The sequence below is a fragment of the Poecilia mexicana genome, unplaced genomic scaffold (assembly GCF_051168715.1).
Source record: "Poecilia mexicana isolate PSO_F unplaced genomic scaffold, ASM5116871v1 scaffold_12, whole genome shotgun sequence".
In the NCBI taxonomy this organism is placed as follows: Eukaryota; Metazoa; Chordata; class Actinopteri; order Cyprinodontiformes; family Poeciliidae; genus Poecilia; species Poecilia mexicana.
The window spans coordinates 2,257,143-2,280,914 of NW_028263381.1; the positions used below are offsets into that span (position 1 = coordinate 2,257,143).

Below are 23,772 nucleotides of genomic sequence, written 5' to 3' on the forward strand. Positions count from 1 at the left end.
CCTAATCAGAGATTATGATAATATTCACACTAACGTCTACTTCCAAATGATTTCATTGAACAACAGAAGAAGAAAGTTCAGTCTTGGGGGGGAAAAAAAAAACAAAAAAAAAAACTTTTAATGGCAACAAACGTTTGAAGTATGAATTTTGACTTGGAGACTAAAAGACGGTTGCATATGTAGTTTAATATTTCTGTTATACTTTATTGTTTTTGATTGTTAAGTTTTCTTTGCCATATTAAAGTTGACAGAGAGTAAACTCGCATAATTATGCTGTACCGTTATTTTTATTATTTAGTGTCAAAACAACGATATTATCGTTTATGGCTATAATTTCTGGGTCAGTTTGTTATGACAGGCCTGGTCATGATGAAAAGACTGTGGAACAAAATGATGGAAGTAATTAAATATGTGTGACGCGTCGGATCTGAAAAATGCAACAAGAAATACTTTGGATCAATAAGTCATGCTTCCCTCTCCTTTAAAAATATGACTGATGTATTTGTCCACATGGATCTGATCTGAGTTTAGGGCTTTTTTTCAACAGTGACTCTATCAGCCGTTAGTTTAGGCAGAAGGTCAAGTCTTGGTAGATGTGCAGATATTTCTTTCTGTCTATTTGGTGACTTTCTGTCAAATATTGCATGAATGCATCTCATGTGATGAAACTTCAGCATGAAATCACAATGACTTCCTGTTTTTATCAAATTCTGTGTGGTTCCTTTTAATTCCTACAACTCCAGATAAAGGAGGAGAACAAGCCGGCGGCCGCCACCATCCCTCCACCGCCGCTGTCCGTCCTGCCTGGAGGCATCCTGAAGCAGCTGGTCAGAGACTCAGAGAAAGAGACCAAACATAAGGAGCCAGAGGTCAAAGAGGTCAAAGACGAGAGAACAGTAAGCAGATGACTAGTTAGTTAATGCTCCCTCAGAACACTCAGATACAACAGACTTAACAGCATTAAACACATTTGCTTATTTGCAATTGATTATTTTGTGAGTTGAGTTTCTTCGGTTTATTGGTTTAGAAAATCTGAGCCAAATGAAACAAAACATGAAGCACCTTGAGATCGCAATAAAATAAAACTTTAGTTTTTACTAAACCTCATGTTTCAGCAGGTAAAGAAAAGAGAAAACAACTGGACTGAATTTGACGCCGATAATCACAGCATGCCGATTGGTAGATTGTAAAAGTGGGCGGGACTTTATGAGCTAAATCGTAAACTGTCTCAGTTATCAGACATTTGCAGGTTTCACATGTGGCGTTCCTCCATTCTCAGACCACTAAACACCTGCAGTCCACTTCTAATCATACATTAGCCTCAGTACAAGATGCTTTCAATGCCTCTATTGTTGACTATGACTTTACACTGATAATCACTTATACTTTCTGAATAGGCTTCTGTGTGTCCATCACTATGTTCTGCAGCATAATGGAGAAAACCTGATGATCTGGTTCTTCCACAGTGACTCTTAATCCCATTGACTAAAGACGATAAAGAACCAGTTAATGTTTTTAAATGCAGATACAATAACAACTTCAGGTTTTTAATTCCTCGTTGGTTATGGAATCATTGGATTGAATTTGCACATCAGAAGATAATCTATAGATCCATGTTTAGGTGGGAAGCACTGTCATTTTTCTTTATTTTCAACAAACATCAACATCCCACAGGAAAAAAAACCTTTTATGTTTTCCTTATTTTCAAATCTAAAATTAGAGTTAAAACAGTTCCTCCTTCAAAACGAAGGATGTATTTTGTCCAGAAGGACAAAATACATCAAATTCAAATTCAAAAATACTTTATTAATCCCAAAGGCAAATTAAACATTGTAACTCATTAATTCTTCAAAGAGTTACTGTAGGTTGTGTTGGCAATGTCAGCTCTCCTGACACTGAGACTCTAAATGAGTTCAGTTTCATGGACTGAGGGAGAAAATGGCTCCTGGATTTTAAATGTTGCAGATTGCTGCATTAGACTCAGAGCATTTCTGAAACCTGGCAGTAGTTATGAACTACTGACTAATTCAGCCTTCATTCTTGTCAAATAAGAACAATAATGTAAAAAAAAAAGAAAAATCAATGAAAAACACCCACATGTTGCATCATTTTAAGTGTCAATCACAGGAGTGTTTGAAGTTGTGTTTTCCTGCCTTTTTCTTTATGTCGTGTGTTTCAGTCCATTTGATGCATTTGTTTCTCTGAAGCTCCTTTATGTGCCTCATGTATGACAAATTTCCTTGAGGCCTTGAGGTTTTGTTGCCATATCCAAATTAATCATCATCATCATCATCATCATCATCATCATCATCATCATCATCATCATCATCTCTTCATTTCTCTCCTCATTCAGCCGCACAAACTGAGCGACAACCTGGTGCAGCAGTTCCTGGTCCCGGATCAGACTCCTCCGATCCTGGAGGCCGAGATGGCTCTGCGGGCCGAACAGGTCAGCAACAGCAAACAGAAACGGTCCGACTCCGTCCAGTCGGACGGCGTCCCGCCATCCCAGCGCCACATTATGACTCCGGAGTCCGATGGTCAGACGCTCTCACCGGAGCCCCCAAAACAAAACCAGCGACAGGAAAAGAAGCAAGAGGTGGTGAGCAAGAAGAAGCTGCAGCCCGAGCCGAACAAGAGGAGGACGGACGACCGGAAGCTGGTGGAGACCAACCAGAACGGGATGGAGGAGAGACAGGAGCCGGAGGGGAGGCAAGCTGACGCAACCGTACCGGAGCAGAACGGGAAGGAGGTGCGTCTGTTCATTACATCGTTTAGAAATGAATATTTTATGGTTTGATTTAGTCCCTAATTCACACCTGGTGGAGGCGCCATCACTACTAAGTTAAACACGAGCCAGAGGCGTTCAAATGTTTTGAACCAAGGGCCAAAATCCCAAAGCTTAAAATCCTCGGGGGCCAAAATCAGCTTTTTCTCTGCATGTATGATTGCAAATAATAATAAAATTGTGAATTATTTTTACTTTTCCTGCACAGCAATAAATCAAACAACTAATATTTTCATTAGTATGAGATTTGCCTTACAGCTATTTCACTTTTTGGGCCAGTTATTAGTTTTTTTTGTTGGTCTTTTGAAATGTTTCTAGTTGATTTTTCACTGTGTTTAGTTTAGCATAATGAACGGCTGGACACGAGTGTGTTTCTGAGTAAAACACATGAACTTCTATGAAAAAAAATTAAAAGCCTTAAAAAAGGGGGAGGATGTTGTTCACTTATATTCCAGAATGTGTCTTTTCATATCAAGCTGTTACATGATGACCTTTTGAAGTTTGACGTTCTGAGATGGATTTGAAATCTTTTGTCTGTCTGGAATCCGTCTATTTAGTTCATTATTACTGAAACACATCAGTCCCTTGAAGCTTTGTAGAAAAGACATTGAAGAACAAGAAAGTTCTTCAAAAGAAGATTGCTATATGTCATATAATCTCTCCCCATAAGAATATAAGTTTTTCTTTTCTTTTTTTTTTTTTTTTTTTGCAAAGAAAACATGGAAGCCTTAAGAAAACCCTTTAGTGGATTTGATGATATTTCAAATAAATCTTTTTCAGATTTAAGACAGCTGTTTTTTGTATGTACAACTACAAAAATCTAAAGAAGAAAAACATAGAAATGAGATAAATGGCTTTGATGTATGTGTTTTATATTTTATTGATTTGACCTGTTTATTGTTCTGATGTCTGTCCTGTCAGGTCAGGGACGTGTGGTACGAGGTTGGACCTGTGTGGTTCGTCCACAAGGACGGCTTCACCCGCGGTGAGTGAAGAACACACACCGAATGAAACTACATTCACAGGATTGGTGGAAAGAGAAACCCTGGTCTTTATCAGACTGAAAAGTAACTTCAGCAGATCCACAACAGAAGATGTTTCCTGTCATTATTTCGTTCATGAAACTGCAGATAAAAAAGGGAGAGCTGTGTGAAAACAAAGTGCAACAGTAACTCTCAGTAATCTTTTTCTGTCTGGTTATATTGCTGGAGGGACTTTAGTCTGACTCTTGTTCATCAACGTGGTTTTATTTCCTCCATGACCGCAGCATCCAGCTCTGTGTTCAGATAAAAACGCTTCCAAACAAATCGCAGCTGTTCAGTCTTCTTATTGTTCTGTCAGAAACTTTTACATTCAGCAAACCAACTGTAAATAAATTACAAATCTTTTAATTGTCATTTATTTGGTAATTTATAAAAACAGAAGGTGACAACCACCAAGCTTCTAAAGCATCTTTCAAAGATATTTTCTGTCTGTCGGTGACAGTTTTAATGAGCGGATCATGCAGCTGAGCTGCGTTAGCCGCTGTGTGTGTAAACACACTGCAGCTCTGCAGTGACGTGATCTGGGATTAGCAACATCATCTGTTAATCCACACACAGTCTGCAGTGAGCCAGTGGCTGGACGTCCTGCTTTAAATTAATTCCAGCCACTGATCCAGTTAGAGCCCGGCAGCCCTGACCTCTGACCCCCACCTCTACTGGGCAAAAAGCAGAGACTCTGAATGGGAAGCTCACCTGAAGGTGTGCCTGTTGGTTCATGTGGGATCTTTTAAACACTTCTCATCTTTTCAGCCACTCAGCTGAAGCCGGATGAAGGAACGCCTGACCTCCCACCGGGTCGGGTCAGAGTCCGGCTGGAGACGGACGGCTCCCTCCACGACGTCACAGAGTTTGAAGTTGAAAAGGTGACTGCTTTTCTTTCTTTGTTTTTACTTACAAAGATCAATAACAGCAATAATAATAATATTATGCACTAGAGCTGCGACTAGCAGTTATTTTAATAATTGATTATTCTGGTCGTTAATCGATTTATCACACTGAAAAAAATCACCAGATTTTTCTTTTATACAATATTAGAAATATTTTAATGATGTGACTAATCGAATAACTCGATTCCTTTTTTAAATAAAGAGATAAACATTTCATTACCTGAACAACAATAACAGCTTTATTTTTTTGTGAAATTGAACCAAGTGAAGCTAAAACTCCCACATGAGGAGTTTTTGGGTAAAACTTTTTTTTTTGCATTCAAAGGTGTTTTTATCGTAAATGCAAAATATAATTTAATTTCTTTAATGTTTTACTTTTTGCAGATTATTCTTTATTTAAAGAATGAAAAATATATACATATATACATACTTATTAAAGAGAAAAAATAAATAATTTGGCAGTTTTTTTTCTCAGAGTTCTTTCTGCACCAGTATAACTTTGCAGCGCTCTGAGTCAGAGCTGCAGCAGCTAACGGCTCTCTGCCTCCTCAGTGTAACCCGTCAGAGCTGGATGTGTGTGAGGATCTGAGCGACCTGCAGTGTGTGAATGAAAGTGGAGTTCTGCACACACTGACCAGTCGATCCAAAGCCGGCATGCCCCTCACTCATTCTGGACCCAACCTGGTCAGCCTGTGGCCCCCGCTGCAGACCCACAGCAAGGTGAGCTCCTACTCACTTTAATAACCACATTTCCTCATCAACACACCTGGAGTGTTGGTTCTTTCATGCATGTTTGAGAAATCCTTTAATCTCCCGTGGCAACCAATCAGCTGTGAGAAACACCTGAGTGGACCTAGCTCCGCCTTCAAGGCAATAAAAATCCTGCAAATGTGTTTGTTTTTTTTTAAACATTTTTTCTACCCGGTTCTTTTTGTCTTAGACCTTGAAGACGCGGCGGGGGGAGTGTGTGTGGGATGCCCCCCCTGCTCTGGATGCGCTGGTCAAGCGGGTGTATCTGTCCATGGTGGGAACCCGGAGGGACCACAGTGTGTGTGCGTTGGGACGCAGCGGCACGGGGAAGACCACCACCTGCCAGGCGTTCACACACGCTCTGCTGAAGCAGGCCGGAGCAGCCGGACCGAACATCAGCGGTGAGACGACAGAACCAAACACACCACACAGAGTTTCATGCCGACGGTATTATAGCTAACTGAAACTAATGAAACAAGGAAGCATTTTCATTTACAGAAGTAAAAACAGTAATTAATGTGGAAAAAGTATAACTAACTGGAACTACTTTGTGTGTTTGTGAAACTAAAACATATTCAATTATAGATATGATATCCTTTGTTTTTGTGCTTAAGAAACTTAATATTAGTCTTTTGAACAGATGAGAAATAGATTTTTCCCCCTCACCAGCAATTTACATCAGCTGTCGATACATTACAGTCCCCCACTCTCCTCCAGGTGGCGCTAATGCTCGTCTGCAAAATAGTGACAACACAAGTTGGGAGAAAACTCCAATCAGCTGTAAAACAATAATTGAAAATTTTTCTTTTTGAAGAAGGAATCAGTGCAATACTTTGACCTTTTTGAATTCTGCATCTAAAAATTAGCAAAAGTATGAAAGAAGTAAAACTACTAAAAACTAAAGAACATTTAACCAATAATAACTAGTAAAATCTAGCATGCACACTCTAAAAGCTAATTCAAATGAACTGAATTAGACAAAGAAAAAGTCACAGTGAAATCAAACTAACCTATAAGAACCCAGCTGTGCTCCGGCTGACCCTCATCCTCAGTATCTGTCCCTCAGTGGAGCGTGTGAGCGCCATGTTCTCCATCCTGAGGTCCTTCGGCTGTGTGAGCTCCCTGCACAGCGACGCCTCATCTCGGTTCGCCACAGTCTTCTCTCTGGACTTTAACCACGCCGGCCAGGTCTCTGCCGGACACCTGCAGGTCTGCATCACAGACGCACACACACACACACACACACACACACACACACACACACACACACACACGCACACACACACACACACACACACACACACACACACACGGATTAGCAGTCAAACACACTGAAGTTGATTCCTCCCGCTGTGCGGCTCTTCGTTACACAGACCATGATGCTGGATAAATGGACAGTGTGCCAGAAAACTCCAGGAGAAAGCAACTTCCTGGTCTTCTCCCAGATGCTGGCGGGACTCAGCTCAGACATGAGGTAACGTTTGAAATCAAAGCAGCTTTTCAATGACATGCTCATAGGAAGAGTTTTATTTCTCAAAGTTACATTTTCTGCAACAGATTCTGTCAGTTTGTCTCTTAATTTAACCAATTATTGTTAGCCATTTAATCTGAATAAAGTTTTCTGTTTTAGGTGAGTGAAGTTTTCCAGAATTATGTGAATTTTGCAAAATTTAGAAGTTGTGGGTGTTTTTTAACACCTTAAACACACTACTTCCTGTTTGACATCATAGAACGATAAAAACAGAAATCAGCCTAGATTTCAGGAAGAGAAGTCTGGATTAACCTGAGGCTCAATCTCCAGATGCTTTCATATATTCAGACAGTAGATACACACACAGGTTTCCTCTGAGTTCTCTGATTTCCTCCTGCAAACCCAAAACAGCTCAGTCAGTTTCTCTATGTTGCCCTCAGATTGGGTCTCTGTGTGTTCAGGGTCTATCTCCCCCTCCCACAATAATTCAGCTCAATTAAATTAAAAAAATACTTGATTTATTCCAAAGAGAAATGAGATATTGTGGTTATTCATATCATCCAAGTATTTTCAGACAGTCGTTGCTGATGCTGACGCTGTGGGCAGTAAGTGTCTCCCGTAGCAACTAACTTCTTGTTTTTTGCTCCCCAGGACAGAACTGCAGCTGCACCAGCTCCCTGACGCCAACTCTTTTGGTATCCTTCATCCCACCAAGGTACAGAAAGAGCAGCTGCAGTGTGTGGATTAACACACTGCAGTCTGCACTGTGTCAGTGTGTTAGCTGATGGATGAGATGAGCCGACGTCTAGAAGACGACACGCGTTTATCATGTGACCATAAATTCTGAAAATTTCCTGTAATTGAGAATTTGCATGTGGAAATGTGATTTGTATGCTTTACATATAAATCATACCACACATTTACATTTTAGCCACACATTTTTCCAGCTTGTTACATCATTTTGCTAAAGATTCAATGGAATCGATAAGATAGGTCAGTTTTTCCAAAGTCGGGTCAAGTGAGCCGGTGCTTTTATGGCCTGACGACAGTTAAGAAATTCTGTTAATTTACCTTTGAATTAGCAGAAAGAAACAAGATCCCTGTTGGTAAAACCATAAAACACAGGAGCTGGGAGTGACACCGGCCTGGTCGTGATCTTGAGATTTGGACTTTTTTAGGAGCTTCTCTTCAACTTCTGGTCAGCTGATGAAAAATCAGCTTGAATGTATTTTTCAATCATTTTCCTACTTTTCTCTCCCCCTTCAGGTTCTGCTGTTAGCATTTAGAAACTTGGTTGCTATGCACCACCATAATACTTACAGCACATAGACCGTGATCTGAGTTGACCTATATGTATGGTGGGGCAGGGCAAAGTGATCAGTGATAGATGCTTTACGGTTGTTAGTTTTAATCCAAACATAGAAGGAAAAAGGGATTTTGTGTGACATTAAAATTTAAAGGACCAGTATTATGTAAAATAGACATTTTTGAGCTTTCCATCATGCTGTAATGTTACATGATGTAACATTAATGAGTGTTGCTTCGATTCTTATTTTATTTGCACGGTGCAAAATCCTGACTTTATACAGAAAGTGGTTCCCAGATTTTCTGTCACAAGCGACAATTTATGAGCACATAAAGGTTCATATTTTACTCCTATAGGACCACAGACACAAAGCCGTTCAGCCCAGAGGAGTTTTCTCAAACTTTACCAAGATGAACTGTTTGTATCAGAGAGAAATTAAAATTTCCCATAACCACATCGTTCTCTGCTGGGCAACAAATCTCTTTTAAAATTAAAACTGGCTCTGTGCTATCGTCAGCCAGCTCAGTCTGTGCACAGTGAAAACCACAGCGTTCATTAGCAGCTGCTGTGTCACTGCAGTGACCTTAACATGTGAGACACAGCTGCAGTGTGTCAGTGAGCCGCAGCAGCAACAGGCAGTTAGCGGTTAGCGGAGCGAGGAAAGCTGATTCTAGCTGGAAGTGACGGGGAGAACGTTATGTCTGGATGGGAACAAAAATCAAAAGATCCGTCCGTCCGTCCGTCCGTCCGTCCGTCCGTCCGTCCGTCCGTCCGTCCGTCCGTCCGTCCGTCCGTCCGTCCGTTCGTTCATTCTCTGCCTCTTATCCTGGGGTGGGTCGTTGGGGCAGCAGCTTCAGAAGGGAGGCCCAGACTTCCCTCTCCCCAGCCACTTGTTCCAGCTCCTCCGGGGGAATCCCAAGGCGTTCCCAGGCCAGCCGAGAGACATAGTCCCTCCAGCGTGTCCTGGGTCTTCCTCGGGGCCTCCTCCCAGTGGGACGTGCCCGGAACACCTCACCAGGGAGGCGTCCAGGAGGCATCCTGACCAGATGCCAGAGCCACCTCAACTGGCTCCTCTCGACATGGAGGAGCAGCAGCTCTACTTCTGAGTCCCTCCTGGATGACTGAGCTTCTCACCCTATCTTTAAGGGAGAGACCAGCCACTCTGCGGAGGAAACCCATTTCGGCAGCTTGTATCCGTGATCTCGTCCTTTCAGTCATGACCCAAAGCTCATGACCATAGATGAGGGTGGGAACGTAGATCGACCGGTAAATCGAGAGCTTAGCTTTTTCACTCAGCTCTCTCTTCACCACGATGGACCGGTACAGCGCCCACTTCACGGCAGATGCTGCCCAATCCGCCTGTCGATCTCCCGCTCCCCTCTTCCCTCATTCGTGAACAAGATCCCCAGATACTTAGGTTCCTCCACTTGAGGCAGGACGACCCCCCTGACCTGGAGAAGGCACTCTACTCATTTCCGGCTCAAGACCATGGCCTCTGATTTGGAGGCACTGATCCTCATCCCGGCCACTTCACACTTGGCCACGAACCGCTCCAGTGAGAGCTGCAGATCACGATCTGATGAAGCCAACAGGACCACATCATCCGCAAAAAGAAGAGATGCGATCCTGAGGCCACCAAAGCGGATCCCCTCAACACCTCGGCTGCACCTAGAAATTCTGTGCATAAAAGTAATGAACAGAATCGGTGACAAAGGGCAGCCTTGGCGGAGTCCAACTCTCACCGGAAATGAGCCCGACTTGCGGACCAGACTCCGACACCGGTCATACAGGGACCTGACAGCCCATATCAAAGGGCCCGGTACCCCATACTCCCGGAGAACCCTCCACAATGCCCCCCTAGGGACACGGTCAAACGCCTTCTCCAAGTCCACAAAACACATGTAGACCGGTTGGGTGAACTCCCATGCACCCTCCAGGACCCTGCTGAAATCAAAGGAAGCTTTGATTTTTATTTCATATTTTTTCAGTGTGTTTAAGTTTCCAGCATCAATAATCTTATAGTCTTATAGTAACATAACATGTTACTATATGATGTATAACATAAACAGTTACACATCTATTACTCACGTCTCCCGAGGAAACTTCTTATCTGCAGCGTGTCCTCCAGCTGGAACAGGAACTATGATGTTGTCCTAGTCCAAGTAGCTATGAAGAAATCACCTGTGTTCTTAAACCTGAACATAAATATTTACTGCATTACAGAGATCAACATTTGTAGAACCATGAAAATAATGTCAGTGTCATGTTTTTAAAAAAAGTTCTGGTTTTAGTGCTAATGAATGGTTTGACAGCACCACCTGCTGGCAAAAAGGAATACAAGTTTTCATTATTTAGAGTTGGGTGTGACCAGATAACTGGTGTTTTATCATTTCTATTAGATAGGGCCAATGCTTTAAAAAGAATATGCTTTTCTTCATGTAGGATAAAATGCTATTTTTTTTATAGATAAGCAGAGCTTAGAATGTGTTGTTAGGCGTTGCTTTCATATGTACAGTGCTAAAAACACAAACATTTCTGCCTAAAATGAAATAGAAGTACCTGTTGATCAGTTTTATAATCTTTCTGTAAATATGAGGTAAAAAGGGACTAAAGCTAGAAAAATGAAACCAAGCGTAAAGAGTTCTATCTGATGGTGTGTGAAGGCCTCCTCCTTTCTTCCTCTCTCTGTCTCTCTGTCTGTCTGTCTGTCTGTCTGTCTGTCTGCATGCAGGTTGAAGAAAAGCAGCGAGCGTCTGTCGCCTTCACCAAGCTGCTGGCTGCCATGGAAACGCTAAGCTTCTCAGCCGGAGAGCAGAAGGCGATCTGGCACGTTCTGGCTGCCATTTACCACCTGGGAGCTGCTGGGGCCTGTAAAGGTGACACAACATCATCATCAGTCACACACCCTAAGCGATCACACATATCTGGACTGAGTTCATGGCCTTTAACCACACAGTTCATCTGATTAGAGATGTTCAGGTGAAAGTGCATCAAATGTCCTCACAGTGTGGAAACGTTCTCACCATGAAGCCTGAAGAGGAGGAAGAAGAATAGTGAACAGAGATCAGCTAATTCACAGAAGGAGGCGCAGCTCAACAGCATGTATTGTTACTGGAAGTACAATAACTAACAATAACATTTCCTATTGTTAGTACTGGTCATGATCTTGAGATTTGGACTTTTTTAGGAGCTTCTCTTCAACTTCAACTCTCAGTCAGCTGATGAAAAATCAGCTGACTGAGATTCTTGAAGAAAGTTACAAAGAAATCTCTTAAAAATGTTCTCACTAGGTGTTCTGGTATTTAGCATGTAGAAATAATTTAGGTGATTGTAACCGTCTTAAAACGAGAAGTTTGGACTGATGTAAATATAGAATGAGGAAAAAATTGTATATGTGTTTTTATTCAGTGTATGGAAATTAGGCATGTCACAATAACATATTTTGCTGGATGATAAATTGTCCCAGGAATTATTGCGATAAATGATAACATTGTTTTTAGAGCATTTTGAGTTATCCCACTCAAAAACAAATAAACTTGAATTTTGTAAAGAACGCTAGACACTGGAACTGTAGTTTAAACATCCAGAATAAAACACAAACAAAAACCACTTACAACTGAAGCCACTGATATAGTGGATTATAATGTCTCTGTAATCAAAATTCCCCATCAGTAAATATTAAGCATTAGAATGGAAATGATCGAGGTCATTTTAATTCATCATGCGATTAATTCCTTATTGTAAGCATCTGGTTCCAGCTGTGTGCCAGCAGGCTTCCTGACGCAGCGCACTCTGTTTTGATGTGCAGTGGGCCGGAGGCAGTTTGTGAACTTTGACAGCGCTCAGGCAGCCAGCAGAATCCTGGGGTGTGAGGCGGAGGAGCTGGACACGGCCGTCTTCAAGCATCACCTGCGACAGCTGCTGCAGAAAGCCACTGGAGTCAGCAGAGAGAGGAACGAGGCTGAGGAGGGTGAGAGGCACAACAACCGGAGGGGAAACGAGGCAGAGTGGAGGAAGGAGGGAAACAGTGGAGGGAGTTTACCTGGGGGTCACCAGGAGGTCAATCCTGACAGGCTTTCAACCCTAAACACATGATCAAAGATGACTAAGATATGGAACTCAAGAGACACAAAGTAACCTGAAAGAAACCGAGTAGATGTGACATTAAACTGTAGCTCAAGGCAATGTGAGGTAGGCGGCTGCTTAGGGCCTCCACAGCACCAGGGGGCCCCCAAGAGCACCAAACTAGCGTGATTTTAAATATGTTCTAACATTCAGTTTGAACTAAATGCTTTTACACATAGAAAAAATGATTTTTATATTATTATAATAATAAATTATAAGTTAATCTCTTCCTGCTGTTGGCTGCTGCCACTGTTGGGGAAATATAAGCTAGCAAACTTGTTACTGTAAATTTAGTGTTTATCATCTGGTGTCACTATAAAATAGTTAAAATAATATGACACACGAGTACCTAAGTACCACTCAGCATTTCAAAATCCACATATTGTTTTAGTTTGCTGCTCATGTAAAGTTAAAATAAATAACCATAACAACACTGTCATGATGCAAGCTAATTACAAATGACACTAATGATACTAGGTATGTTACATACATAGAGTAGCTTAGAAATGATGACACTTCTGGCGTTGACATGTTGGTATGTGGGTCCCCAAATGAAAATCTGCTTAGGGCCCCAGAAAGCCTTGGACCGGCCCTGGTTTCAGTGAAGCTAAACTCTCTCAGCCTCCTCTGTCTGTGCAGGTCCCCGTCTAACAGCTGCTCAGTGTGTGGATGGAATGGCTGCTGGTCTCTATGAAGAGCTCTTCACCGCCATAGTCTCACTCATCAACAGGTAGGAGTACATTTTAAACAACGCAACATTACAAGTCATGAAATCACAGCTTGTTGCCCAGAAAAGGGAGCTGGATTACACAGTGACTGTAGAGATTAAACAGAACACTATGTGCCTTGTATCACCTCAGTTTATAGAAATAAAAAGTGTTTTTCTACTATTGCTGTGCTTCACATTCCTGTTTGTGTCATATCCAGTATGGGTGTGCAGACATTTACCACACAGGCCAAAAACTACAACCTTTTTAAAAAGCTAGTAACACAAAAATGCTTTGTGCTTTTTTGTGCTTTTCCAACAATAATTTTCAGCAATACAATATTTTAATAAAACAAGTAATCCTAATTAACCACGTGTGCAGGGGTAGGATGGGGAGGGGGGCAAATTAGCCCCTTATTGATTTGCCATAGGGCCCGTTTAAAATCAGTCCAGCACTTTGGACTCCTCTGACTTATGGAAGGTTGGTCTCTGTCCTGACAGCTCTGGTGCCTTTTCTGCAGAAACCTGAGCAGCTGTGACGTCAGTTCTGTTTCACTTCCAGAGCTCTGAGCAGCGAGCAGCTAGCGTTAGCCTCTGTGATGGTGGTGGACGCCCCGGGCCTCAGGAACCCCCGTCACTCAGCGGAGGAGCGAGGGGCCAGCTGGTCAGAGCTGTGTCACAACTACCTGCAGGAGCGGCTGCTGGAGCACTACCACTCACACACCTTCACACACACACTGGAGAGATATGCACAGGTAACACGCAGTGGAATTTGGATTTTATGTGACACACCAACAAAAGACTGTAAAATCAGGAGCTGGAAGGAAACTGATGCAAATTTTGGCTGCAGTTGCAAAATACTTTAAACTTAGTCAGGTTTGATAGAGAGCCACTGATAACATCAGAATTCAGATTCTGAATTAGATTTCCTTTGTTGACGCTTCAACTGGGGATCTTTTGATCCATTTATTGATGACAGCGTTAACTTTTTCTGGTTTTGTCGTGAATGTTCTATTATCTCTGTGATTCTGCCAGTCTTGGCCAGAATTCTCTTGCAAAAGAGATTTTTAATTTTCCTGGTGAAATAAAGATTAAATAAAAAAATAGCCTTAGACTTTGACTAGGCCATTGTAACAGTTTTATTTGTAAAATGGTTTGAAAGCCATTACTTAGAGTTGATCCGAAAAATAAACACTGAAGTGGCTAAGACTTCATGTTATATAAACTGTTGTTAAAGTTGTTTCTCTCAGATTTTCACTGCTCCTCACATTTCCCTCATTCAGCATTTCTCTCTTTCTGAACCCCTAAGTATTAAAAGCCTAGTGAAGGACTTTCTAGTGTAAGAAATACAGATAATCAGCAGCTGGTGGACAACTGGATGACTGAAGTGTGTGAATGTAGAGACAGCTGTGACGTTAGAGCTGTGTGTGTTTTCTGGTGCAGGAGAGGATTCATGTGGCGTTCGAGTGTCCAGACAGCAGTTCTTCAGAGGTGGTGTCCGCCATCGATCAGTCGCCTGCGCAGGTATGAGATCCACCACACTGCTTCCTAACACGACTTTTAAGACAGATTTTGTCCTTAAAAAGAGTATATGATTTTGCATGCGTGTGTGTGTATCAGGTCCGGGCAGCAGATGGAGACCCTCGAGGTCTGCTGTGGGTTCTGGATGAGGAGATGGTGACGCCCTCCTCCTGTGAGAGCGCCGCCCTGCAGAGAGTATGTCAGTATTACAACAACACTGGTAAATATCAAACACGCACACACACACACACACACACACACGCACACACACACGCACACACACACACACACACACACACACACACACACGCATATAACCACATCTCATTCCCTGTGTGTATGAGCAGGCGGTTTCCTGTAGAGTGACATAAATGGAGTGTGTGTGTGTGTGTGTGTGTGTGTGTGTGTGTGTGTGTGTGTGTGTGTGTGTGTGTGTGTGTGTGTGTGTGTCTCTGCAGTGCGTCAGTGTGAGCAGCCACTGCAGTGTGAGGTGAGCCACCTGACGGGACGCGACCCGGTCCGGTACGACCTCTCAGGATGGTTCGGTCAGATCCAGAACAACCCGTCTGCTCTCAATGCCATCACTCTGCTCCAAAACTCCACCATGTGAGTCTGGAAGCACAAAGTATGCAACATATTGATCTGCTGAAAGGCCAGAAGCAGGTGGACAGCCTGAAGACGGCCGGTCCTCACTTACTGACCAGACCGTCTTCATCTACTGTTGTCATTCAGGCTCTCTGGTGGTTATTATCACTTTAAACATTTTTCCTACACACCAGCCCCTCACTGCTTCAACATGGCTAGACATTTTACAGGTTTTTTTTTTTTTGTTTTATTTTACACTTCTGTGAGATGTTTGGTTATTAATGTTGTGGTGAAAGGAAATGAAATGAACTCAGTAGGTTCACAGTGAGATAAGGACTTTTGGGTGAAGGACAGTAGTTGTTTCCATTAACCTCAAAACTCCACAAATTGGAATTACTTAATAAATTTGCTTAATAGAAACACGATATATGTATATATATATATATATATATATATATATATATATATATATATATATATATATATATATATATATATATATATATATATATATATATATATATATATATATATATATACATATATATATATATATATTTTTTTTATATATATATATATAAAAAACGTTTCTCACTAGAAAGTCTTTGTACCAGGAAATGGTTTTTCATCAAACATTTTTCACGTTACATTAGTTTGTATACAACATCTAATTAGCAGACGTCTCCTCTGATTGGCTGATGGATGATTAGTGCTGGCGCCATGGCAGAATTCTGAAATTAAGTTTTCTTTTTTTATGGAAACACCACAATTGCAAAATTGTGTTGTTGTTTTGTTTTACATTAGCAAAATATAAAAAATGTTTTGTGCACATTTGTAATGGAAACTCGGCTGGAGACTATTGGATGGATCATCAGTAGCTTCATTTCTATTAATCATAAAACTATGCAAATTGAAATCACAAATATAAATTTGCTTAATGGAAAGATATCAATTTTGAAAAAAACTTCCAATTTTCTATAAGAAGTGTTTGATGTAGGACGGGGTTTTCAGTATCATAATTTTTATCATCACAATAGTACCACAAAAAACACAATGCAATTCTACGTCCGTATCGCTCACCCATACCTCCTACACTTCTGGGAAACGGTTCATTTTTCTTTTTGACACCCTAAACATCCACCAGTGTGAGCTTTTAAACTTGTCTTGCTGCTGAATCAACACAAGTTCAACTCAAAGTGGCAGCAATGTGCCATTTATAACAAAGCGTAACCCCATGCTATGCTATGCAGATGCTCTGTCTGCTCTGATGAAGTGTCATATATTTGGATTACAGCTCGTCGTTGTTGAACGTGTGCTGAGCTCCTCTCTTGTCCTTCCTCAGAGGCGTGGTGAAGGCCATGTTCACCCCCAGGATCTCCCTGCCCCCTCTGTGCCGCGGCCTGGCCGGGTTGGAGGGAGGCAGCCAGCGCGCCCTGCAGCGGAACGGAATCATCCGGAAAACCTTCAGCGGCGGGATGGCGGCCATACGCAGACACTCCCAGTGTATAGCAGTGAAGCTGCAGGCGGTACGTATGGCGCTACCGTCACCATGTTCTGACGTCACCCCAGAAGCGTGACGGCTGTCATCGTCTCGCGGTCCTGCAGGATGCGCTGGTGAACCTGATCCGCCGAGCCAGGCCGGTGTTCCTGCAGTGTGTCAGCGCAAAATCGAGCAGCGGTGGTTTGGACGTGCCGGCTCTCAGAGTGCAGCTGCATTCCACCCAGATCCTGTCGGCCCTGCAGCTCTACCGCACAGGTCGGCCCTTCACCTCAGACCGGCTTCACGGACAAACACAGGAGTTAAGATGTTCAGAGACATCAAACAGAACAACCTACATCTGACTGGTTACTCACCAGGTTCTGTCACTTATGCAGTGATCAGACTATAACCCAAACTTACTGCCTTCCCAAAAATGGAAAATTATTTTTTCATTCATATAAAAAAAAGAAATATTGTTTCTGAATATGTGAGGGGACATTACATGAACAAAACAAGGAGGAGAAATTTCATGCAAAAAAATATTGAGAGATAACTTAGTTTTACTGTGGGAGTGTGTGTTTAATTAGAGTAAAATGATAGCCATCATCATTATTTTAGTGTGTACAACAAGCACGTTTACTACAGGTAACATTGCTGTCTCTACTCCTACTGGAACCAAACATTCAGTCTCTATGCTCCACAAATCCAGAACAAACTTCCAGGAAACTTCCATTACAAAATGTACGCAAAACTTTATTAATATTCTGCTAATGTCGAAAACAGTTTCACAATTGTGGTGTTTCAATTAAATAAGAAACACGATTGAAATCACATATGATTTTACTTCAGATTTTCTCAAAGTTGGTAAAAACATTGAGTTTAAGTGGCTGCTGCCTCAACCAGACCACAAAATCCTGGAGGAACAGCTATTTACTGATATTTTAACAGTTTGATTGCTTTTATCAGTATATTCTGGCGGAACCGTCCCTTTAAGAACATTCAGGTTCTTAAATGGCCCAAAATGAAAATGAGTTTGACACCATCATAGTGTACACTCAGGCTAGAACTTTTTTTCTTCTGAGCTGCCCTGATTTTTCTTTTTTCTTTTAAGTGATCAGTGAGTTAGTTTATAGTTTTTACATCAGAGCCCCTTTTGATTATTTGATTACATAAATACAGACTTGCATAATTCCATAACTCCTTAAAAAAGATAGAAATGTCAAAAGATTCTAAATCAATAAAAAATATAAAAACAGAAATGCATATAAAGCCATATTTTCCTGTCCTCCTCCAGGTTATCCAGAACACATGACGCTCAGTGACTTCAGGTGTCACTTCCAGGCTCTCTCTCCTCCGATTATGAAGCGTTACGCTTCCATGTTTGTCAGCCATGATGAGAGAAAGGTAGAGAAGCGAATCGCTGGAGTTCACATGAACAAAAATATCACAAACTCAGAATGAATCTGCTTTTTTTTCTCTCCTTTGTGTGTCAGGCAGTGGAAGAGCTGCTGGTTGAGCTGGACGTAGATAAAAACAGCATCGTGGTCGGAGCCAGCAGGGTGAGAGCGGGTGTGAAGCCCTCAGATGGTACAACAGGAGTCAGTCAGTTATGACTGAAATCTATTTTTCTCTGCTGGGTCTCAGGTGTTTATGAAGAGAGGTGTGCTGCAATACCTGGAGCAGCAGAGGGATCAGCAGGTGACCGGGTGGCTGGTTTACCTGCAGGCCGCCTGCAAGGGACATCTGGGACGTCAGAAGTACCGCAAACTCAAGGTGAGCTCCAGTCCGGTTCACTGTGAGGAGCTCCAGGCGGAGCTCTGATACAGGAGTATCCACCTTCTGTCTCAATACAAACTGAGAGAGAAGACAGTATGATATCACTCCAAATTTCCAAGTTTTTTCAAGAAAAGTTCTGAGATTAATCTTAATTTCTGAGTTTGAAAATGTACTCCTCCTTTTTTTGTGTCTACAATAGCCCTAATACTCTGTCATAAATCAGACACATTAACTTCAAATTTTTTAATGATTTTTTTTTTTGCTCTCTGTACATTAAGAAAAAAACTTAAACTGCTGCTAGGCCTCACTAATACCTGATTGGTTACCCTGCAGATTAGCCACCTGTTGGTGTTATCCCCACTGAAAGATTTGATTTGTAAGGTGGAGAAATAAAATAATTCTTGATGTTCTGCAGTAGAAAATACTAAAGATTTCATTGAAAACTAATTATTAACATTTTTCTTATTTATTTAAGATAAAGATTTATATATTTAGCCTTCATGTGATTTGTTTTATTTTACTTTTCTTTGTTTACACACAGACACTGTATAACACTTCATTAACTTTTCAGAAGGAGACATGAGATGCGTGGCAGCAGGTTATAGCAAAAACCTGCAATCATGTACAGGCTGATCCTAATCAAGTTATGAATTGGTGAAAAGTCACCACAATAATTAACTACATCCCCAAACTACAAACCTGCAGTTTAACCATTTCTTTGCCTTCATCAACATTAAGTGCTAATCTGATTTAATATCTGTAATTTTGCCCAATGTGCAGATATTTTATAACTAGATAACGATATAATTATGCTATATCATCTCAAGCTGTTTGAATGACTCAAAACAAAAGTGAAGGCAGTTTGGTAAAAACAGGCCTGGATTTTGGGATGCTTCAGTCACCTCTAGAGGGCGCCCTGTAGTCATGTTATCTGATATCAAAGTGGTTCTTCAGGCGCAGAAGGAATGTCATGGGGGTTTAATGAACTAAATAAAAGTGTACATAATATATCAGATTTTCAAAATGTAAAAAACCCCCCAAAAAACTACTTATTAGAAAGAATATTATCTAATATGAGATTAGAAAGAATATGACAATGATGATATTGTCTGGATTTCTTGTTGCGAATCTTTAAAGCACTTTTATGTGTTTTAAAACAAAAACACTTTTAGTTACAGATCATAAAAACTTCATCATAATCTCTTCTGCTCTCTTGTTAGACACTGCAGATATATAAAATGTGCACAGCCAGCTCTATTAATTGTTTTATTCTGTTGCCATAGCAACTTTTTTCTGAGTGGACCAGTTAAGGAAATACAGCTTACATTCTTGAATATATTCAACTATCCGTTTTCCCTCCACTAAGAACGTTTGTAAAAAAAAAAAAAAAGAAAAAAAATCCAGTTCACTCTGATCTGTATTTAGAAACACTTTTTACAAATTATGCAGATGTTTTTAGGCAATAAATGCCATTTGAATAGAAGTTGAAGCTGGTTCCAACATAAATCAAGAGCTATCAAGTTGGCTACATAAGTGATTAGTATCAGTAGGAGTTTCAAAGACATCTGAGACTTTATGAGTTGATAGAGGATTTTGAAAACATCTTTGAATTAAAACTCTGAACTCTGGACCTCTTCATGTAGTTCCAGAGTTTTAGTTGGCCTCCAGGATATCCATTCATTTCCTGCTGTAATGAGATCAGTTCACTATAGGATCTCAGCTTTGGGTTTTACCTCAGACTTTTTACTTTACTGTTTCTGCCTGTGTGTGTGTGTGTGTTTTTATTTCCAGGTGCAGCAGATGGCGGTGAGGTGTCTGCAGAGGAACCTGCGGGTTCTGAAGGCCGTAGCCGAATGGAGCTGGTGGAAACTTTTCTGCAGGCTGCGTCCTCTGCTCGATGTGAACATGGACAACGAAAGGCTGAGAGCCAAGGAGGTACAGACGTTCATATGGACCTTTTTCAGTTCACATCCTTTTAAAGAATCGTTTTACGTTCATATTTATTTCCAAGATCCCCTCAAACTCAGAGTGCTAATGGAGGAGAAACATCCTAACCTTCCAGGAAACCTGTCTGGCTGATGAGAAAGTACTGCCCCCATAATGATGCGTCTTAGAGATCTAATAATTCAGTTAGAAAAAGGTCATGTTTTTTTAAAGAGACATAGCCATTGTTCTTTAAAGTGACAGTAAAAACAGACAGAACAACAGTGAGCTGCAGCATCTGACAGAAACATCTAACACCAGCTTATCTCAGTGATGGGAAACAATATAGAAGCAACAGCAATTCATCCAGCAAATGTTTGTGATGTGCCTTAAAGGATGTTTGTGTCTCAGTAAAAAGCTTCTCTTTTGTTTTCTGAAAGGATGAGGTGTCGGCTCTGAGGCGCCGCCTGGAGAAGTCTGAGAAGGAGAGGAACGAGCTGAGGCAGACAGCAGACAGCCTGGAGACCAAGGTTAGAGCTGCAACACACACACACACACACATACACAAACGCTCACCACTATTAATGTGATCTATATGTGCAGGTTACCGCTGTGACATCGGAGCTAAGCGATGAGCGTTTCCGAGGCGATGCAGTGGGTCAGGCTCTGGATGTGGAGAGGGCAGAGAGGCTTCGACTCAGCCGGGAGAACAAGGACCTGCTGGTGAGCCAGCTAACTAAGTCACCTGACACTTCTTGCATGATGACTGCTGTCTATTTTAATTTAACGATTCAAATAAAAAAATCTGAGCGATTTTTTTGTTGTTGTTGTTTAATTTGTGACTTCTGAAGACTCGGCTGGACCAGTGTAAGGTTACTATGGAAACCCTGGAGAAGCAGCTGGAGGAGGAGAAGCAGAAAGCTCAAGTTGCCGCAAGTCAGAGAGGAGCTCCAAAAGGTACGAGAGGAAAGTCTGCTGACAAGACAAAAAGCAAAAACACACTGAGGTTTGGCTGCTGAATGACCAAACGTGCAGCAATGTTACAACATGAATGGAGAGATTTAACAGCACAAAAGGCTGGACTATAAATCAATAACAATATATATCACAATGGACATGTGATCAATATCAATAGATAATATATTTCATACAATATTCAAGATTCAACATGTAGATGATTTGCTGAAATCTGACCAAGACTGAACTGTATTCTGGGGGATGTAGGCAGAGGGAAGGCTTTAGCTGCTCAACCTCTCATGGTCAGCTAAGCAATGGAGGCAGCATCAGCAAACTCACTCTTTGGTTACCTAGCAACAGCCTGTTGAGTGACATGTGCAGCAGCAGTTGAAAGGGACAGTGTTATGTGAAATGGCCTCCTTTGAGTTTTACATCATGTTATAATTTCCTCATCAAAAACACGCCTGGAGTGTTCATGCATGTTTGAAAAGTTCTTTTATCTCCTTGACAACCATTCAGCTGTGCAAAATGCCTGGGTGGACTTAGCTCCGCCTTCAAGGTGAAGCTCCTCCTCAGAGCTTCCACATCACAGAGCAGCTCCACTCAGCTCCTTCAGACTAGCCAGCAGCAATTAGCAAACACCTGATGTAACTGCACATCAGAGCAGCAGTTTTTAAAGAGACAGAGGCCCTATTTCAAGGCATCAAATTACAAAGTCAAATTTCGTTGAAGTCATTGATACATAGAGCATTTTTATAACAAATGAAGGTAACATAGTTACTTGATTTGTGCTATAAAATGTTACTATTTATGGAAAATACATAATACTGCCCAATTATGGTTTTGTCACATAACTGCTTAAAAATTAACAACATGAAGTGAAAACTGTGGATAAAACAAGAAGGGTCATGTCACTAGATATTTAAAACAAACAAAAAAATCACTAAACAGTAATTATTCACCTCGGCTGATATGAAACCCTTATATCATGAAATGTTTTTCAGTCATATCCTCCAGCCCAACTATTCCTGATTTAAACTGTAGCTTTCATCAGGCACTTTGTTCCTGTGAATTAAGGTATTTAATACTAAAACTTCCTCAAGAAAAGCATGGTGACCTTACCTCAGGAACTCCTGACGGGACAAAGTTTCAATGAACTGAGTCTCAGACAAACTGATGCCCGAGTGTCCCGTCATTCAGAGGGCGAGCTGGTCATGCAGCTGGAGTGTTGCCAGACCGAGGTGGAGTTCGTCCGCAGGCGCCTGAAGCAGACGGAGGAGAAGCTGGAGACGGAGAGGCAGAGCAGACAGCAGCTCGACACCAAGGTGAGGCGGGACGCCCCGACGTGCACAGCAGCATGGTAATGTCTCAAGGTAACACCACCTGTGTGCGCGTGTGTGTGTGTGTAGGTAGCAACACTGCAGGCCCAGCTGGAGCAGTCTCGGAGGAGCGCATCGGAGCTGAAACGCCACTGTCGCAGGGTGACCTCTGACCTCCAGGATGCCAGAGTACTCAGCGATGCTCTGCAGAGTCGCATGCATGAACTGGAGCGCAAACAGAGAAGGTTCACCTTCCCTTCAGACACACGTCACCTTGTTGCTTCATCTCTGGCTGTTTAATGACTTCATAATGCCTGTTAATAGTGTTTCTAATTACATCGTGTTTTTGAATATCTTCATTTTCACTGCTGTAATAAGACTTTTCCTCACAGCCAACAAACTCCTGTGTCCGTGTGTGTGTGTGTGTGTGTGTGTGTGTGTGTTGCTGCAGGTTTGACAGTGAGCTGGCCCAGGCTCTGGAGGAGGCCAACAGTGAGAGAGAGCAGAAGGACAAAGCCTTGCAGGAGAACTCAGCTCTGGGTTCTGAAGTGTTCACCCTGCGCCGCAGCCTGCAGGTGTGTTTGTGTTTCATAAAGGAATGTCAGTGTTTGGTTTATGGCACTGTTTGAAAATAAATGTAACTAGTTTTTATAGAAACCAGTACTTAGGCCTGACACATTAACCAACAAATAAATAAAACATATGATAAATTAAAACAAGCCCAACAACTTGTGATGATGATTTTTCTCTTTTCTCTCTTTCTACCAAAAACTGGACAACAAAAGTCTTCAGTCTGATGTTTGGTCTCATTGTATTTACAGAGACTTCATGATTCATTTTATTTGTTGTTTCTGTTGTTTTGTTTATTTATTTATTTAGGATATTGGAAAATGTGTTACATTTCATTATTGATCTTTTATTGATCTTTCAGAATATGTTCTTGCATTACCATTATTTTACTTGTAAATGGTCCCACAAAAAAATCCCAAAAACAATATTATCATTTATCACAATAACTTCTGTGATAATTTACCAGTCAGCAGAATTTGTTGTTGTGACAGGCCTAGTGATACTACCTCAGACTTTTAATTTGAAGTCATTGGATAGTTTTCTGATTCATTCCAGCTGGTCAGGC

At 41.5% G+C, this 23,772-nt stretch overlaps 1 protein-coding gene across 1 annotated transcript in view; it reads left to right on the forward strand.

The window, feature by feature from the left end:
• Positions 1 to 23,772, forward strand: part of myo18b (myosin XVIIIB) — a 45,588-nt gene that overhangs the window by 1,425 nt on the left and 20,391 nt on the right. Inside the window, exons 2-29 of the mRNA XM_088010732.1 lie at positions 744 to 896; positions 2,354 to 2,752; positions 3,710 to 3,773; positions 4,582 to 4,694; positions 5,271 to 5,438; positions 5,659 to 5,869; positions 6,535 to 6,677; positions 6,842 to 6,942; positions 7,591 to 7,654; positions 10,977 to 11,121; positions 12,054 to 12,215; positions 13,010 to 13,100; positions 13,639 to 13,831; positions 14,520 to 14,600; positions 14,697 to 14,817; positions 15,056 to 15,203; positions 16,525 to 16,708; positions 16,788 to 16,938; positions 17,957 to 18,066; positions 18,156 to 18,221; positions 18,307 to 18,435; positions 20,230 to 20,373; positions 20,802 to 20,891; positions 20,965 to 21,084; positions 21,213 to 21,318; positions 22,519 to 22,643; positions 22,728 to 22,882; positions 23,089 to 23,212. Of these exons, the coding sequence (XP_087866858.1) occupies positions 744 to 896; positions 2,354 to 2,752; positions 3,710 to 3,773; positions 4,582 to 4,694; positions 5,271 to 5,438; positions 5,659 to 5,869; positions 6,535 to 6,677; positions 6,842 to 6,942; positions 7,591 to 7,654; positions 10,977 to 11,121; positions 12,054 to 12,215; positions 13,010 to 13,100; positions 13,639 to 13,831; positions 14,520 to 14,600; positions 14,697 to 14,817; positions 15,056 to 15,203; positions 16,525 to 16,708; positions 16,788 to 16,938; positions 17,957 to 18,066; positions 18,156 to 18,221; positions 18,307 to 18,435; positions 20,230 to 20,373; positions 20,802 to 20,891; positions 20,965 to 21,084; positions 21,213 to 21,318; positions 22,519 to 22,643; positions 22,728 to 22,882; positions 23,089 to 23,212 (3,861 nt within the window). The remainder of the gene's footprint in view (positions 1 to 743; positions 897 to 2,353; positions 2,753 to 3,709; positions 3,774 to 4,581; positions 4,695 to 5,270; positions 5,439 to 5,658; positions 5,870 to 6,534; positions 6,678 to 6,841; positions 6,943 to 7,590; positions 7,655 to 10,976; positions 11,122 to 12,053; positions 12,216 to 13,009; positions 13,101 to 13,638; positions 13,832 to 14,519; positions 14,601 to 14,696; positions 14,818 to 15,055; positions 15,204 to 16,524; positions 16,709 to 16,787; positions 16,939 to 17,956; positions 18,067 to 18,155; positions 18,222 to 18,306; positions 18,436 to 20,229; positions 20,374 to 20,801; positions 20,892 to 20,964; positions 21,085 to 21,212; positions 21,319 to 22,518; positions 22,644 to 22,727; positions 22,883 to 23,088; positions 23,213 to 23,772) is intronic.